This window comes from Austrofundulus limnaeus, unplaced genomic scaffold (genome assembly GCF_001266775.1).
Source record: "Austrofundulus limnaeus strain Quisiro unplaced genomic scaffold, Austrofundulus_limnaeus-1.0 Scaffold753, whole genome shotgun sequence".
NCBI classification, from domain to species: domain Eukaryota; kingdom Metazoa; phylum Chordata; class Actinopteri; order Cyprinodontiformes; family Rivulidae; genus Austrofundulus; species Austrofundulus limnaeus.
In genome coordinates, this window is record NW_013953155.1 from 113,428 (window position 1) to 128,979 (window position 15,552).

At 38.2% G+C, this 15,552-nt stretch overlaps 2 protein-coding genes across 2 annotated transcripts; one reads left to right on the forward strand and one right to left on the reverse strand.

Annotated features, from left to right (window-relative positions):
- The first annotated feature begins 1,025 nt into the window (after positions 1-1,025).
- Positions 1,026-10,348, forward strand: avil (advillin). Its single transcript, XM_014028373.1, has 20 exons — positions 1,026-1,058; positions 1,217-1,322; positions 1,439-1,513; positions 1,621-1,817; positions 1,906-2,014; positions 2,101-2,211; positions 3,036-3,241; positions 3,324-3,402; positions 3,518-3,616; positions 3,699-3,852; positions 4,829-4,929; positions 6,133-6,270; positions 6,354-6,512; positions 6,617-6,796; positions 7,653-7,810; positions 7,911-8,055; positions 8,153-8,341; positions 8,418-8,486; positions 8,907-9,017; positions 9,800-10,348. Exons 2-20 carry the CDS (start codon positions 1,263-1,265, stop codon positions 9,911-9,913), a joined length of 2,454 nt encoding a protein of 817 aa, XP_013883827.1. The 5' UTR covers positions 1,026-1,058; positions 1,217-1,262; the 3' UTR covers positions 9,914-10,348.
- Positions 10,349-10,414: 66 nt separating this feature from the next.
- Positions 10,415-14,903, reverse strand: LOC106532336 (uncharacterized; the record flags this gene model as incomplete). The annotated part of the gene is given in 4 exon segments (XM_014028374.1): positions 10,415-12,616; positions 14,243-14,326; positions 14,501-14,662; positions 14,868-14,903. Coding segments are annotated over 4 exon segments (780 nt in total), but the record flags the coding sequence as incomplete, so codon positions are not given.
- Between the last annotated feature and the right edge of the window lie 649 nt (positions 14,904-15,552).

The following is a 15,552-nucleotide window of genomic DNA, read 5'->3' on the forward strand; positions in this document are numbered from 1 at the left end:
TGGTGAATGCCACAAATTCTCCTAAATCACTCGTACGCACAACTTAAGAACAAATCTGTGTGTATGAACGGTTCTTGCATGAGGCCCATTGTCTTAGTCCAGACCAGCAGCTCCTCATTCACTCAGAAAATGTTTAGTCCCGAGGATCATCAGAGGGAAGTCTTCTGGTCTCGGCCCGTGGATTTCCAGCGTAGATCCTGTTCGTCAACGCCAAATTGTCGTGGAAATATTTATTTAACAAAGACAGAAATATGTGGTCCAAGAATGAAGGTACTCCATGAGATGATCAGCTGAGTTTTATTTGCAACAACAGGAACACAGTGAAACAACATACTGTTGAGCCACCAGACTGTCCCCCTGCTTTCTGCTTCTGCTCCTGCTTCTTTGAGGCAGTTGAGGCCTCATATAYACTGTTTAACAAACACTATTATGTCATCTTAATAAATCAAGATTTCATCCTAAGGAAATGCTGGGTCAAGGAAAACACAAAGATAAATACAAGTGACATCTATGATTGTTGTCAGCAAATCTTGTTCTGACTTCAATCATTCTATTTGTGTATAAGCAGCATGTCATAAAAACTTAGGTCATTAAAGTATGTCATGAATTACTGGTTTAAACCTATAAGTATTATTTCTATAATACTACAAATCACTCATACGACTAATTATTATTGCTTTACTCAAAATAGCCACAGATCTTAATGTGGGTTTAAAACAGCGGAGCAGTTTATATCTGAGTATATACTGATCATATTTTACAGCGTATCTGATGTAAATGTGGTTGTATGATGATGAAAAGTGATCTGTGTTACAATGTGTGTGTGTGTGTGTATTTGAATATGAGTCAATGCCTTTTCCTTTTGCTGCACATTTGCCTACAGGATTTCAAATCTGCCTCCATGATTGGGCAAAACATCATGACAGGTCCTGAAAATGCAAAAAGGCAGGCAAATTTCTTTAGGAGGGCCGTCTGGATGAGAACTGTGGGTCTCTTGTTTATCAGACAGGAAATCAGCTGCTGGACGATCATATGAGCCCCTCAGATGAGCTTACCTGGTAGGTGAGGTTTGAAATTATATGAAATGTGAGGCTTTTATTTAAGTGAATTATTGATTTGTTTGTTGAGACAAAGGAGGTGGGGACTTTTGTGAGATCAACACACTAAAATCTGTGATAATTTTATAACAAATCTTTTTTTAATTCTGTGAAAAAAGAAAGAACAAAGGTGTCGCTAAATAAATCAGATTGCATCGAGGCAATATGGAGAACACATTCAGAGCTGTGACTCGCAGCCCCGGGATTATAATCTGGAGAATTGAGGTAATTTGATTTAACTTTTCACAATATTTACAGTTTTATTCGATAAACTACGTTGTTTAAAAGAACGACGGTAAACCTGAAAGTAAAAATGTCACTTTCTTGTCTCTGTGCAACAGAAAATGGAGCTGGTTCAAGTTCCTGAGAAATCCAATGGCAACTTTTATGAGGGCGACTGCTATATAGTTCTGTTTGTAAGTCTGTGAAGCTTTTTTGTCCAATGAGACACCCTGCTATTTTACTTTAGACAATAAAAAATAAATCAAAGTTCTTTAAACGGCATTGTTCTGAATGTCGGCAGACGCAGAAGCTGAAATCTGCTTTGAGCTATAACATCCACTACTGGATTGGTTCAGAGTCCTCTCAGGATGAACAAGGAGCAGCTGCTGTTTACACCGTTCAGCTCGATGACTTCTTAGGCTCCTCTCCGATCCAGTACAGAGAGGTTCAGAACTATGAGTCCGATATTTTCAGGGGCTACTTCAAACAGGGAATAATGTGAGTAAAAAAAATAATAAAATAACAATGGTGCCATGTTGGGAAAAAATGAAATAAATCATGCTGATAATCATTTTGTTTTGTTCAGATATAAGGCAGGTGGCGTTGCAACAGGCATGAGGCACACTGAAACCAACTCCTACAACATACAGAGGCTGCTTCACGTGAAGGGGAATAAAAGAGTCGTCGCCAAAGAGGTGAGCCAAATTTCCATAATTGTTCATGACATCATGGGACAGAGGCTTCGTGTAGAAAGAGTTCTTTATGTTTTGCTGTGTTTTAGGTGGAGATGAGCTGGAACAGCTTCAACCTTGGTGACGTTTTCCTGTTAGACCTCGGAAAGACCATCGTGCAGTGGAACGGGCCAAAGAGCAACAAACAGGAACGGCTTAAAGTAAGGAGACTACAGGAGTCTGTGTCATTAATGGTTCAGCTTAAATCAAAGACTTGATGCTCTTTCATAGGCTTTGCTTTAACAAATCACAGTAATAACCTCAGATACCTGCTTACTTAAACACATTGACACACATTCTCAATGTTCAATAAGCAAATATCAGGTTCAGAGCTGTAAGATGACACCTTTTCTTTGCTCAGAGATAGCTCATTTCCTGCAGGGAAATCTGCTGGAAAACTTATCAAATGATCTTATCTTGGTCAAAGTGTGTTACATGCAATCTTGTTACTTTTATTGCAGGATCAGTTAGTGCTCAAAGTTGTAATTGCATCAGATTTTATTTTGAAATCTGCAAATTTGCCCGGGTCAATTATCTGTGCCATCCGTCTTGAAATGAGTTGACTCAAAATGTTGTTCAGTTGTAGACGTACACCCAAGGAGTCCTTATTGAGAGTTTCAGTGAAGTTTGTACCGCAGTTCAAGAGATATTTTATTAACTAATAGACTTGGTGGATTCCAAAAGTTAATGCAACAATTTCAAACAAATATGATGTGTAATGTGTAGGGCTCAAAACATGTGTCGGGGACAACTACTACCACACCAAGTTTTTGCTAATTGTGAAAACTGTCACAAACTATTAAGATAAATGTTAAAAAGTTGGAACCATGAAAAATGTTCACTGTGTTAAAACTAGGGGATGTAACAGTTAATGGAGAATCAATTAACAATCGATTAGAACTGAATTCAACATGTCATGAAAACAGTCTTGGCACTAACGCAACATGTTAACATTTGACCTTTTATTGTGTGCTCTCCATCACAGGCCATGTTGCTGTCCAAGGACATCCGGGACCGTGAGCGAGGAGGCCGAGCAGAGATCAGAGTGATAGAGGGAAACGATGAGAGCGGCTCTTCTCAGAACATGGAGCTCATGAACAGTGTTCTCGGTGCAAGAACCTCCAACCTGACAGAGGGGCAGCCGGATGAAGTCGTCGACCAGGAAGTGAAGGCTAACCTCACGCTTTACTGGTGAGCCTGCGCCTCATCGGTGGCATGAGCTTCTCCTAAACCCGGTTTTGTTTTGTTTACATGTTTGTACCTTTAATCTCAGTGTGTCCGATGAAGGCGGTCAGATGAAGGTTGCAGAGGTCGCAACACGACCTCTGGTTCAGGATCTTCTCAACCATGATGTGAGTCAGAGCAACGCTCAACAATTCACTTCAATCTCTGCAAACTTCTATTGTGATTCAAGCAAATTTAAGAAACTCAAGAAAGTATTGTACTCTGACCCAATTATGACTTTAGGACTGCTATATTCTGGACCAAGGTGGGCTGAAGATTTTTGTTTGGAAGGGGAAGAAAGCAAACAAAGCTGAAAGACAGGCTGCCATGTCCAGAGCTTTGGTGAGTCACACAACACCTTTGGCTTTTGTTTGACTGATCTGGTGTTTCAGTTCTGGTGTTGTCGCTGTTTGGGCTGCTACAGGACTTCATCAAAGCCAAAAACTACCCCATGACCACCAACGTAGAGACAGTGAATGATGGGGCAGAGTCAGCTGTCTTCAGGCAGCTCTTCCAGAAGTGGACCRTAAAGGATCAAACTCAAGGCCTAGGAAAAGCAAACACCAGAGGGAAAATTGGTAAGTGGGGGAAAGAAAAGACATACCGTATTTATTCAAGTATAATACGTAAAATTAAATCCATAAAATCATCCATAAAGTTGGGGGGTAGTACTATACTCGGATAAATATTTTTACTTTTGTATTTTAACTGAAGTATCGGCTTCATTCACAAAATGCTTGAGTCCAGAAATGAGACCGTGTAGTAAAAAGCAGTTGAAACGAGCGTACCTCAGACACTCCTCCGTGCTTCAGAGCGAGATAATAACAGATCCAGGCAGGCAACATGATGTGAAAAAAAGGGTGGAAAGCAGTCCTGCACCTTAGTAATGATAGCAAACTAATGACATYAGCATGTAACCGGGCTGCTCCTCGAACGACAACAAACACATGTTCGTCTGTAATGGCTGCTGTCTACCAGTGTTCTGAAAAAGTTTGTATCCCTGAAAAAAGTTTCCCCATCAGAGGGAATGCTCGCGGGTAGGAAGTAATCTGCTTTTGCGCCAGAAGATGGCCCAAATCTCATGTGAAGTGTCTGACTTTTGTGTTGGCGCATCAAATGACACATGTTAAAATAAAAGGAACAGTCCAATAATCATTTTACTGATATGTATAAAGATTGCAAAGACTGAAAAATCTTGAAGTCTGTATGAAACTGGAGATAGTTTGAGGATTAAATTTTTTTTATGCTTTTTAAGCTCAAAAAAGGAGGCAGGGTCGTATTATACATGAGATTGTATTATACACGAATAAATATGGCAAACTCTTCTTTTAGTAACAATCGGTGGCTTGTGATTTTTTACGACCCCAATACCAATGAAGTTGGGACGTTATGTAAAACATACATAAAAAAGAATACGATACAGTAGTTTGCCTATTTCAACCTATATTCAGTTGAATACAGGACGATAAAGACAAGATATTTAATGTTTAAACAGATAAACTTTACAGTAATAGTTAATTACTTTGTAATTATTTTTTCTGGTGTTTGTTTAAGCTCACATCACACAGGAGAAATTTGATGCCTCGCTGATGCACACAATGCCAGAGGTTGCTGCTCAGGAGAGGATGGTGGACAACGGGACAGGTCAAGTGGAGGTACACCAGTCGTCAACAATGCATCTCAATAAGAAGGCTGATTCTGTCATCTGGAAAATTACATTCAGGACATTACTTGAGCTCACAACTCTGCCAAGAGGAGCAAACTATTAGGTGTCATTGTTTTCTGTAGTCAGAGCTTTTGATTAAAGAGAAAACATTTCTACAAGAGATTGTTGTTTCAATCCTAAGCTTTGCTTTCTACATGGCTAACATTGTCACCCCACATGGCAACATAAAAATCATATAAACATTCACTGAACAAACCTGCAGTTCTCAGGATAGAGCTAAAACATTAACAGTGTGTGAGGAAACAGTTTTTTTAAGCTTTAGCCATAATTACTTCAAGGGTTTTATGGTTTGGGGATTTTTAGCCACGCTCCTAATAGTTTTTTTATTTAGTGTTTGTATGTTAATGTTAGTACAACCATATAGTGGTGTAGCATATAATTTGTTTGAAATTCTGCTTTTTCTCATCTACCACTGTCTGTTAAAGAAAACTAGATAATCTTTGGGAAATTGAAGCTGGAATGGGGCCAGCATCCCCAAAGCCTGGTTCCAATACAAGTTCTTGGTCCCCCAGCTCCCATGTAATACAAACAGCACTATTAGTTAAAATTTGAAGAAAAAAATCCTCTTTTTACAGGCATTGACTCTTGGTTACCTAAGTTCTTATCTTACTGCTATAATTTCAGATATTTATTTTTCTAATATGCTTAGCTATGGGTAATTATTTCATGCTTAAATGAGACACCGTGCAGAGGAGGAAGCGTGACATAAAACCTCACCTATAGTGCTCAGACTCTGGATCCAAAATTATTGCATGACACACATAAACCAGATCTTGGAGCTTCAATTTAAATAATAATAATAATAATAATAATAATAATAATAATAATTATAAAATACTTTTCATTTACTTTTAGTCTTTTGCTATTTTTACTGAACTTTTTGCTGTTTTTAGCTTCTTTTAGGCTTTAGTGAGCCTTCACTTTTAATCTGTATCTAGCATTTTGCTTACTTCATCCTTTTAGTGTTTTACTATTTGTAACTTTCAGCTGTTGTTTTGCTTCTAGTTTTAGATTTATTATTCAGTTTCAGCTTCATCACTAAATTTCATCAGATACTTTGCCCTCAGCATTTGCATTTTGCAGAAAATGCAAATGTCTTGGTTCAGAGTGAATCCAGTCTTGATGTTTCCAGGTGTGGAGGATTGAGGATCTGGAACTGGTCCCAGTGGACCCAGAGACCTATGGATACTTCTATGGAGGAGACTGCTACCTGATCCTTTATACGTACCTGGTGAACAATAAGAAATGCTATCTCCTCTACATATGGCAGGTGAGGACGCTGATTATTGCTGAAACATAAAGATGTTTTATTGTGGTTCTGGAATTAACATACTTTATTTGTTATCATTAAAGGGGCGTCATGCCACTCAGGATGAACTGGCTGCTTCGGCGTTTCAGGCTGTGACCTTGGATCAAAAGTACAACGATGAGCCAGTTCAAGTGAGAGTAACRATGGGGAAGGAACCAAGACACTTCATGGCCATTTTCAAGGGAAAAATGGTTATCTTCGAAGTGAGACCATGGCTGCGTTTTTAATCATTTAATGAAACAATCTGATTTCAGACACCAAACTAGTGCCCAACACGTTTCTCTCTTTTGTTTTTTTTGTTAATTAGGGGGGCACCTCTAGAAAAGGCTCCTCTGAACCTCCACCTCCAATAAGATTGTTTCAAGTTCGAGGTTTTGACTCATTTAATACAAAAACCATCGAGGTTCCAGCTCTGGCCTCCTCTCTGAACTCCAACGACGTGTTTCTGCTCAACAGCCAGTCAGGGATTTATCTGTGGTGTGGAAAGGTAAGAGAGGCCGATCCAAAACACAATATGTTCATTATAATGTTGAAAATTATTTTTGGCCTGTTTTTCTTTTTGGTTTGTGTTTGTACTCTAGGATCTAGAATAACTTTTCCCTATATAATGCTGTGCAAAAATCTTGAGCACCTATTTGTTTATTATATCTTGAGTCAAATGAGCCAAACTCTTTAGTGTTTGGACTCTCACTCATTTTCAACCCAGTACCTGATCATTTCAAATAGTTTAGTGTTTATTGTGAAGGCCTCTTAACTCTGACCCTTTGACTCATTCAGGCATAAAATAGCTCTAAAATTCGAGGGTTGGATCAGTTATATATAGACACATGGCGGTCAACAAAAATAATTTTAGTTTGGGTCTTTAGTAACTGGCTAAAATACTTACTAGGCAGTAATACAAGCAGCTTGTCACAAGTACACAATTTGTTCCCATTTAAATACTAAAGATAACACAATCTGAAAGACACTCTTATTGTAAATATTGTCATACAATCAATGATCAATCGAAAGACGATGAATCTTTCAGGTCCTGTCTCAGGTTTCTGATGGTTTTCTTAAAGACATGACTTTCAGACATCGTTCAAGAGTCATGGTTATTTTTTTTAGGTCTGACACTTCTTCTGTTGTCCTCTTTTTGTCAACATTTTTTATTTTTTAACAGCTCACTTCACATTATGTCATGAGCAGGTACAAACACTAAGCAGAAAATGAACAAAAGGCAAAAATTAAATAAATGAAAAAACTTTTCATYAAGATGACTTTTATACTCAGAGTCCTCAGAAGCAAAGTGTAAAGAAATTAGACTTTTGCATCAATAAACTGATTTGTTATTGTTAAATTAGGGATCGAGTGGGGATGAGCGAGCCATGGCCAAAGAGGTGAGCGCTGTGATTGGTCAGGGCTTGCAGAGAGCTTTTGAGGAGATCGTGGCAGAGGGTCAGGAGCCTGTTGAATTCTGGGAATTACTTGGAGGGAAAACACCTTAYGCAAATGATAAGAGGTAATCTGTGTTGAAAATAGTAACAATACCCAATATTCAGGTGCACTCCAGCAGAGGAACTACATTTGCAGTATTGTGAGTTGAGCCTTGTTTCCTGCAGGTTGCAGCAGGTGGTTGTAGAYCACCAGCCACGCCTGTTCGAATGCTCCAACAAGACGGGTCGTTTCATAGTGAGTGAGATAACTCAGTTCACTCAGGATGACCTCAGCGAGGATGATGTCATGCTGCTGGATACATGGGACCAGGTAGGAGGAAGTGAACGGAWAAACACAGATGATAGCTTTTGTTTATGTGTGTGCCCACCATGAATCCTTTTTTTCCCCCTGTAATCATCTGCTGTAGTTGTTTCTGTGGATTGGTAAGGAGGCCAATGAGGTGGAGCGTAAAGAGGCAGTGACCACAAGCCAAGAGTACCTGCGCACCCACCCAGGAAACAGAGACCCAGACACGCCCATCATCCTGATCAAGCAGGGCTTYGAGCCGCCCACGTTCACAGGCTGGTTTACTGCCTGGGATCCTTCCAAATGGAGTGTGAGTTCTGGGTTTTCAAATTGCTAATTGAAAAGTATTCAACAGATGAAAAATCTAAAAGCTTTTTTWATTTCAGGAAGGAAAAAGCTATGAAGAGCTGAAGAAGGAGCTGGCAGAAGAAGCAGCACCTATTATTGTTAAAGCTGTACGTTATTTAGAAACCTTTTTAAAGAGAAGTAATATTTTAGTTTTTCCTTCTGTGCTTGAATGCAAAAAGTGTTAAACTACATATCAAAACTGAAAAGTATAGCTTTGCTAACTATTGCTCACATATTTTTAACATTAATGACAACAAGTTAAAAAAAGCAATAGTTACTTATTTAACATTATTGTCTTTTAAAACTTTTCAGAAGAAAAAAACAACAATCCTACTTGTTTTGGCAGGAGAATTATTKTAACTGTAAATATCAGGAACAAAAGTTAAGAATAATTTAAAAAAATAATCTGTATTTGTTCCCTATAACCTGAAACTTCGTGTGTTTCTTTGAGTGATGCTGATGTGCTGAATTCAATTATTAATGCTGCACACACCAAGTATCTTTGTTTCCTTAATGTAATTTTCCAGGAGGAGAGCTCTGCTGAAAAGGAAAAAAGCTTTCAACTATTTCCACCAGACTTATTGATTGGAAAGCAAGCCAACGAGCTTCCTGAAGGTGTGGACCCCGGCGTGAAGGAGGTGTGTGTTCATGTGTGTTTATTAAAGAAAAGAGACCTGCAGTCGGTGACCACAGGCTGTTAAACCAGCATCACTGTGCATCTAAAGTCTGTGAAACTATTACAGAAACATGATAAGGGTGAACTCCACTGAACGTGAGTTAACAGCACATCAAATTATTCAGTGATCCTTGAATCAACATCTGAATGGAAAGGTTGCAAAGAATAAAGGAAACCAGACAAAATTATTTTGTACTGATTTGGTTCAGTCATTATTGTGATTGTTTCAATATTTTGACTTATAGGTTATTTTCAAAAATTATGAATAAATATCTTACATGATGTAGGTAACTCTAAACAGTCTGAGTTTGGAAAAAGACTAATTCTGAGTATAATTATGAAAAGGTGCATGTATGTATCTATGTAAATATAATTTGTTTCTATTCTATATATTTATTTAACATATCATATTATATCTTATATCTTAATATTACTACAATTGTTTTGTAAGTTTGGGGTCATATTTAAACGGCAGTAGTCCACTTTAATCTCAGCCCAGTTTGGACTGTGGTCAGTGGGTTAATCTGGTCAGAGTAAAACAGGTAAGACACTTRTTACCTAATCAGAACTTTTGCTACAAAATCCCACAACAAATGATCTGAACAGTCCCTTTTAGAAAAATAGAAGCTATTTTTTTCTAAAAGCAATGGCTTTGATCATTTTCTTCTTGTAAACATTATTGTTTTCAGAATGCAGTCAGAAGCGTTTTCGCTCACTAATTTTTGTGACTTTTTTTCTTTCCAGAAACACCTCAGTGACTCGGATTTTCTCTCCATATTCGGGGTCTCCAAAGACGACTTTGTGGGCCTGCCYCAGTGGAAACAACTGAAGCTAAAGAAGGAAAAAGGCCTGTTTTAACCCTTGCTCTGTCAGAACTCAGCTGTTTTTGTTGAGGAGTCACATTGTTGCTTTTTGATTTTACTTTTTTCGCAACTCGCCCTAAAAATTTTCAGTTTATTTCCTAATAATGAGTGATCTTGAATGTCAGGCCCACTATTTTCTGAATGCTGTTGGGATGTATAAAATCATCTCAGGTGATATTAAATATTTTATTTTACTGAAGACTTACAGGCTGTTAGGAACCAGTGTTCAACTAAAGCAGCCTGTTTCAACTCAAATCTATTCAAGGGGATTTTTCTTTAAATAATAGTATATTTTGCCATCTGGTGGACAAACTCTGCTACATGTTGAGCTTTTTCTGAACTGCTTCGTTTGAAATCATCAGTCTATGAAGTAGTTTCTATGTGATTAAAATTCACCGCAGCAAACTTGTTTTTGTCCAATAAAGCTGCTCGTGGAAGACATTTTTTTGTGTTTCCTCACTTCCTTTGAATAGAAAATGACAAACTAACACCTGCATTTATTTGTCCCTTTTTATTCCAATAGAAGTCTTCCTCAACGTTTACAGCCAAACATATCAAAGCTTAGAAAAAGACAGAAATGATCACTCACAAAAGAAATCGAATAAAAAAAATGTATCGTTTTAAGAGTTTTCAAAAAAAAAAAAAAAACTACCCACCTGATCAGGTGATACATTTAAAAACCAACTGCTGACCGTTCTTGTAACATTTTAAAGGGTTTTTTACAGGATAAACAAAATCCTTTTTGACCTGATTGACATCCAACAGAGACATGTTTTATGATTTATGACACAAGAAGATTGTTTAAACACCGACCCCAGACGACACTACGCTTGTTTTTCTAGAGGAAAAACAACAAGGCATCCGAGCCGATGGTGATATTTTGKCAGCAAACACAATAAACAGTCAAGTATTAGCACGGGAACCAGCAGTAGGTGAAACAGGAATGTGTGATAAAGGCAAAACTTTTTCTCAAGCTGCTTCAAAACACAATAAAAGCAGCTGCAGACGTTCTACAGACATTCAAGTTTCTATATAATTATGGTAATCATTTCTAATAGAAGCAGTTAATGTTTTAGAAATGTTTGAAGTGCTTGTGACAAAAACTAAAACAAAAAACAGGGAAATAAAAAATGATAAAAAAGAATTCCCCATTTAAAGGCATCGGTTTTGCAATAAATGACATATAGGTTGGATTAAATACGTGAAAGTACTGCGTGCAAAATTACAAATATATGACACAAATCAACCTTTTTTTAAAGTTTATAAAACAATGTGATCATGCAAAGAATCACAACCGAGGTGAAAGGCTTTCCAGCTGCTTTCAGTGCAGAAGGAAAAGTGTGAAAAAAAAAATACAAAATGTTTACAGCAGACACCCAAAGTGACAAATTCCACGTGAAGACATAAAAAATGTGCAAACACACAGCCGAACATGCAGCTGACTGTTTCTCAGTGACACAGCTGGTTGAAGGAATGTTGCTTCTGTAATCTGATAAACATGTTAGAGCCTTAAAAAGTGCAAACACTTAAATTTCCTCAAAACATCTGAGCAAAACAAGTCAAATGAAGTGTATGAACAGGTTTAGATATGTGGAGAAAAGAGACGAACCCCAGTCATCGTGTCAAATACGACACAAACCTGATTTCAGGTAAACAAATCTGTGTTTTGGAGTGAAACAAAAATGTGGACACCAAATCCCTTTTCTGTTTTCYTACAGAGCTCAATGGATTTTGGATACAGATGAATCTTGATTTGGATCAAACCAAAACTGAGATGTAATTTCCCTCCTTTGTCCCTGTGTAAAAATGTAAAATTAAAGTTATTACAAACTAAAAAAATAAAATAAAAATAAAATTCGATGCTTGCCCCAAACAAAAAGTAATGTATAAAATTTAATAAAAATCAAACCTGAGCTTCTTTGTTGGGAATTTTTCCTATTATTTTGGTTATAAAAACATCCATGAAATCCCCTAAATAATAATCATTACTTACAAAAAGCTGTATTTAAAATGATTTCAGAGCAGATCTAGAAATATATCTTATGGAAGCAAACACCTGTGAAAAGCTGAAACTAACAAATGTTTGGCAATTTACCTTAAAGTGACTAAAACAAAATTTTATTTGAAATGGCAACTGAAAATAAAGTCAAAAGCTCTAATCTGTACCAGATTGCTGACAAACTTTGCCAACCTGTGAGAATTAAGACAAAACGCAGCCCTCGGGGTTCCTGGACTCCTGGCTCTCGCTGTTAGCCTCTCCGTTCTCTTTGCTGTCTGAATCGTGAGGCAGCTCTCCGTCGCCTGGAAACATCTTCTCCTGCTCTGGAGTCTCAGCGGAGGCGTCCTCGTAGGCACTTTTGTCCGAGTCGTTTCTGTCCGGGGAAAGATCGCGGCCCTCCTCCGCATCGGTTTTGTACGGTCTCCGCAGGACTCCATCGGTGGAGACCGGGTTATCCAGAGCAAGAGACGGGATCAACGGCTGATTGACCATCCTCCGCAGCTTCGTCAGGATGCCTTCTTCATCTGGTCCTCCTCTGGCTGACACTTCCTGCTCTTTGCTGTTGTTTCCACACGGCGAGGAGTCCTTTTCTTCTCTGTCTGCACCTTTAATCACCGCCGAGGCAACATGATTCATCGCCTCTCCTCTTGTTGCGTCATCCGTCGCGTCCACTGAAGCAGGGGGCTTGTTATTCTTTTCCTGTGAAGTTAAATATAAAAACTGAAGAAATGCTGCGCTTTCTACTGATGAAAACATCCTAATATGTAACTGACTTTGTGTTTTTGTTTGGTGGCCAAAACAAATCTCATGAATCACTAAATACATTTTAATAAACTTTTAGGAAATAATCACAGGATGAACAATTACAGCTGTTTTACTTTTAAAGTCAAGCTAGTTGCCGCAGCTAATCAACCTTAGCCAACCCAAAAATAATTATAACTCTGCCTATTTTACAGCTATTGAGCTCAAATCGGGTGTGGTAGTAGCTGAGAGTCATCCTCAACACATATTCTGAGTACTAACAGCTTGCACAACATCTATGTTCAAAACTTTGGCCAACAAGGCTGGAGGCAATATGTATTCTTTAATGAAATGCTACTTTTATAATTAGGGTTGTTTTTTTGTTGGCATATTAAATTTAATATGGGTCGAAATAGAGCTGGGCAGTATATGCGGTAGAAATTTACCCTCTACCGTCCTGTCGTCATTACTTCATCACACCTGTGTGAACAGGGCTGCGAGTGCAGAGACAACTGAGCAGGAGTTTGAAATATAATGAAGAAATTATAGCGTTTTAAAACATGTATACAGAGAATAAATCCTCAAACTTCCCTCCTCCTGCTGCAGAAAAGTTACGTCGTGTCGCGGGATCATTTCCTCCCTCTCCTCTCCTCTCCTCTCCTCTCGCTGCACGTCCCGCAGAGCGAAGCTTTAACAACTGTAGTTTTCCACACCCAAGTTGTCGGAGAAAAAAAACTTGTTTTTTATGTATTGTTACCCACAGAGATACTAAAAAAAGACGTGGACGTTCGTKCAGTCGTAAATCCATCTTGTTAATGTAACAGTCTGCTCTGATGACGAAGATGATGAAGATGAGAGCGCAGAAGAGCAGCAGCTGATAAGTTCAGCAGGCAGAAGCTCAATGTATGGGAGGCAGATATTAAAGCAAAAATGCTGGGTTTGATTAAGATTATTTTTCTGAAAAAAAAAACAAACTAAAAATTACATTATCTTTACTTTTTATGATAATTTTCTACCGCCATATATACCGTTACCGTGAAGGGGTTCAATTTATACCATGATATGAATTTGAGGTCATACTGCCCAGCCCTAGATCAAAATGTTAATTACTAAATAATTTGTAACCAATTTGTACAAGATCAGATTTCATTGTCAACAACGTTCCTACTAAAGTTGAGGCTATATATCTTTTTTTAGTAAACAGGGATTTTCTGCAACATTACAGTAAATCGTAAGTAAAAGATTAACCTAACAGTTACAAGCCAGCCAGAGGGTTGGATTCCACCATAAACTACCTCCAAACACAATCTTAAATTCAAACCTACAACAGACTCATTTTCTCTCACAGAATTTAAAGGGAAGTAATAGAATTTACTTCTCTTTCCTGTAATATTTCCATTCTGTCACTCTGAACTCTGGACACTTTTAATAAAAACATCATATTGTTTTCAATCATCCAACATAAAACAATTCACGTGTTTTTTTCCCACCATAAACATACACAGAAAAACAACAGAGTTCATAAATCTGTACTTGTTATATGCAGTAATTCTGTTATAGTTCTCCTTTCAGTTCCCACTTTACCTCCTTTATTCTCTCCACTTCCTGCAGCAGAGAGCTCACCAGGCTCTCCAGTTTCCTCCTGGCGTCTCTCTCTTGTTCCAGCTCCTAGAAATAAACAGAAGCCAACATCACCAGGGGCTTGTTTTTGTGCCATTAAGAACCACAAGCTCATAAAATAAAGGCTGAGAACTCAGCTGTTTGAAAGGCAAGTTTTTTTTTTGTTTTGTTTTGTTTGTTTGTTTTGATTTGTTTTTTGGTGTTGGTGAGGACTCTGCATACCAAACTAGCTTTTCCAGCTTCCCTCTGGGCTTCAGCCAGCAGCTCCTCTACACCCTCCAGAGTGTCCTGCAGGACGTCCACCTGGAACAACAGAGTCTCTCGCTCGACCTCCAGCCCACGCAGCTCCTGCACCACCTCGTCATAGCTGGCCTGCAGCTCAAGCTACACACGTTCATTATAAATCAGAACAAATGGGAGCATGAGGGTGAGTGCTCACAGAGCTCTGCACCAAATGTGGGAGGCTTCGTGTGGACGAACAGCCGTCCCTCCATATGTGCAGGAATACTTTGGAGCAGAGGGACTTGAATCTGAACAATACTTTAAGTAAACATCATATTAAAAAGACAATAACAAGAATAATATTCACCATTTCAGGAAGTCCCATGAGGAGGTCCTGTTCAGACTGGTGAAMGAAAATAAACACACGTTTGGGTTAGTTACAAACAAGCACCAAGTTTTTTACAGGTTAAATAAGGAGAACATCACCATCTTAGGAATCTCAGTATCATTTGACAGGTCAATTCCATTATTTACAACATTGAGGAAAAAAAACAGAAATTTTATTTTTAAAGTAATGCTTACTAAACTTGAAGAGAACCTTTAACATATCTGTCCTAAAAGGGGTCATTTGAGCACAATAAACTTCTGAAATAAGCACTTTTCAGCTCATATTTCAGCTGTGAGAGAGAATGAAACATAACATCTGTAATTCCTCCAGGTACCGACAGACACAAGTGGCTTTCTCTACTGATGGTTTTATTGAATCCATCTTGGTACAGACTCAATACACACACCGTGAAAACTAAAACAGACAAGACAACAATTAGCTTGTTTAAAATAAAGACAATCGTAGAATAAAACTACTTCTATAACACAAAAACAGACAAATTACCTCGTTGGCTGAGTACCAAGTAAGGAATTAGGAAAATACTTTTTCTTCTTGGTTTCRCTACTTTTCTTAAACGTTAGTGTCCATGCTTTCTCCTTTACTTGAGATCGCTTCTTCTTGACTTAAATCTACTCAGCACAAACTTACTCTGACACCACAGCTC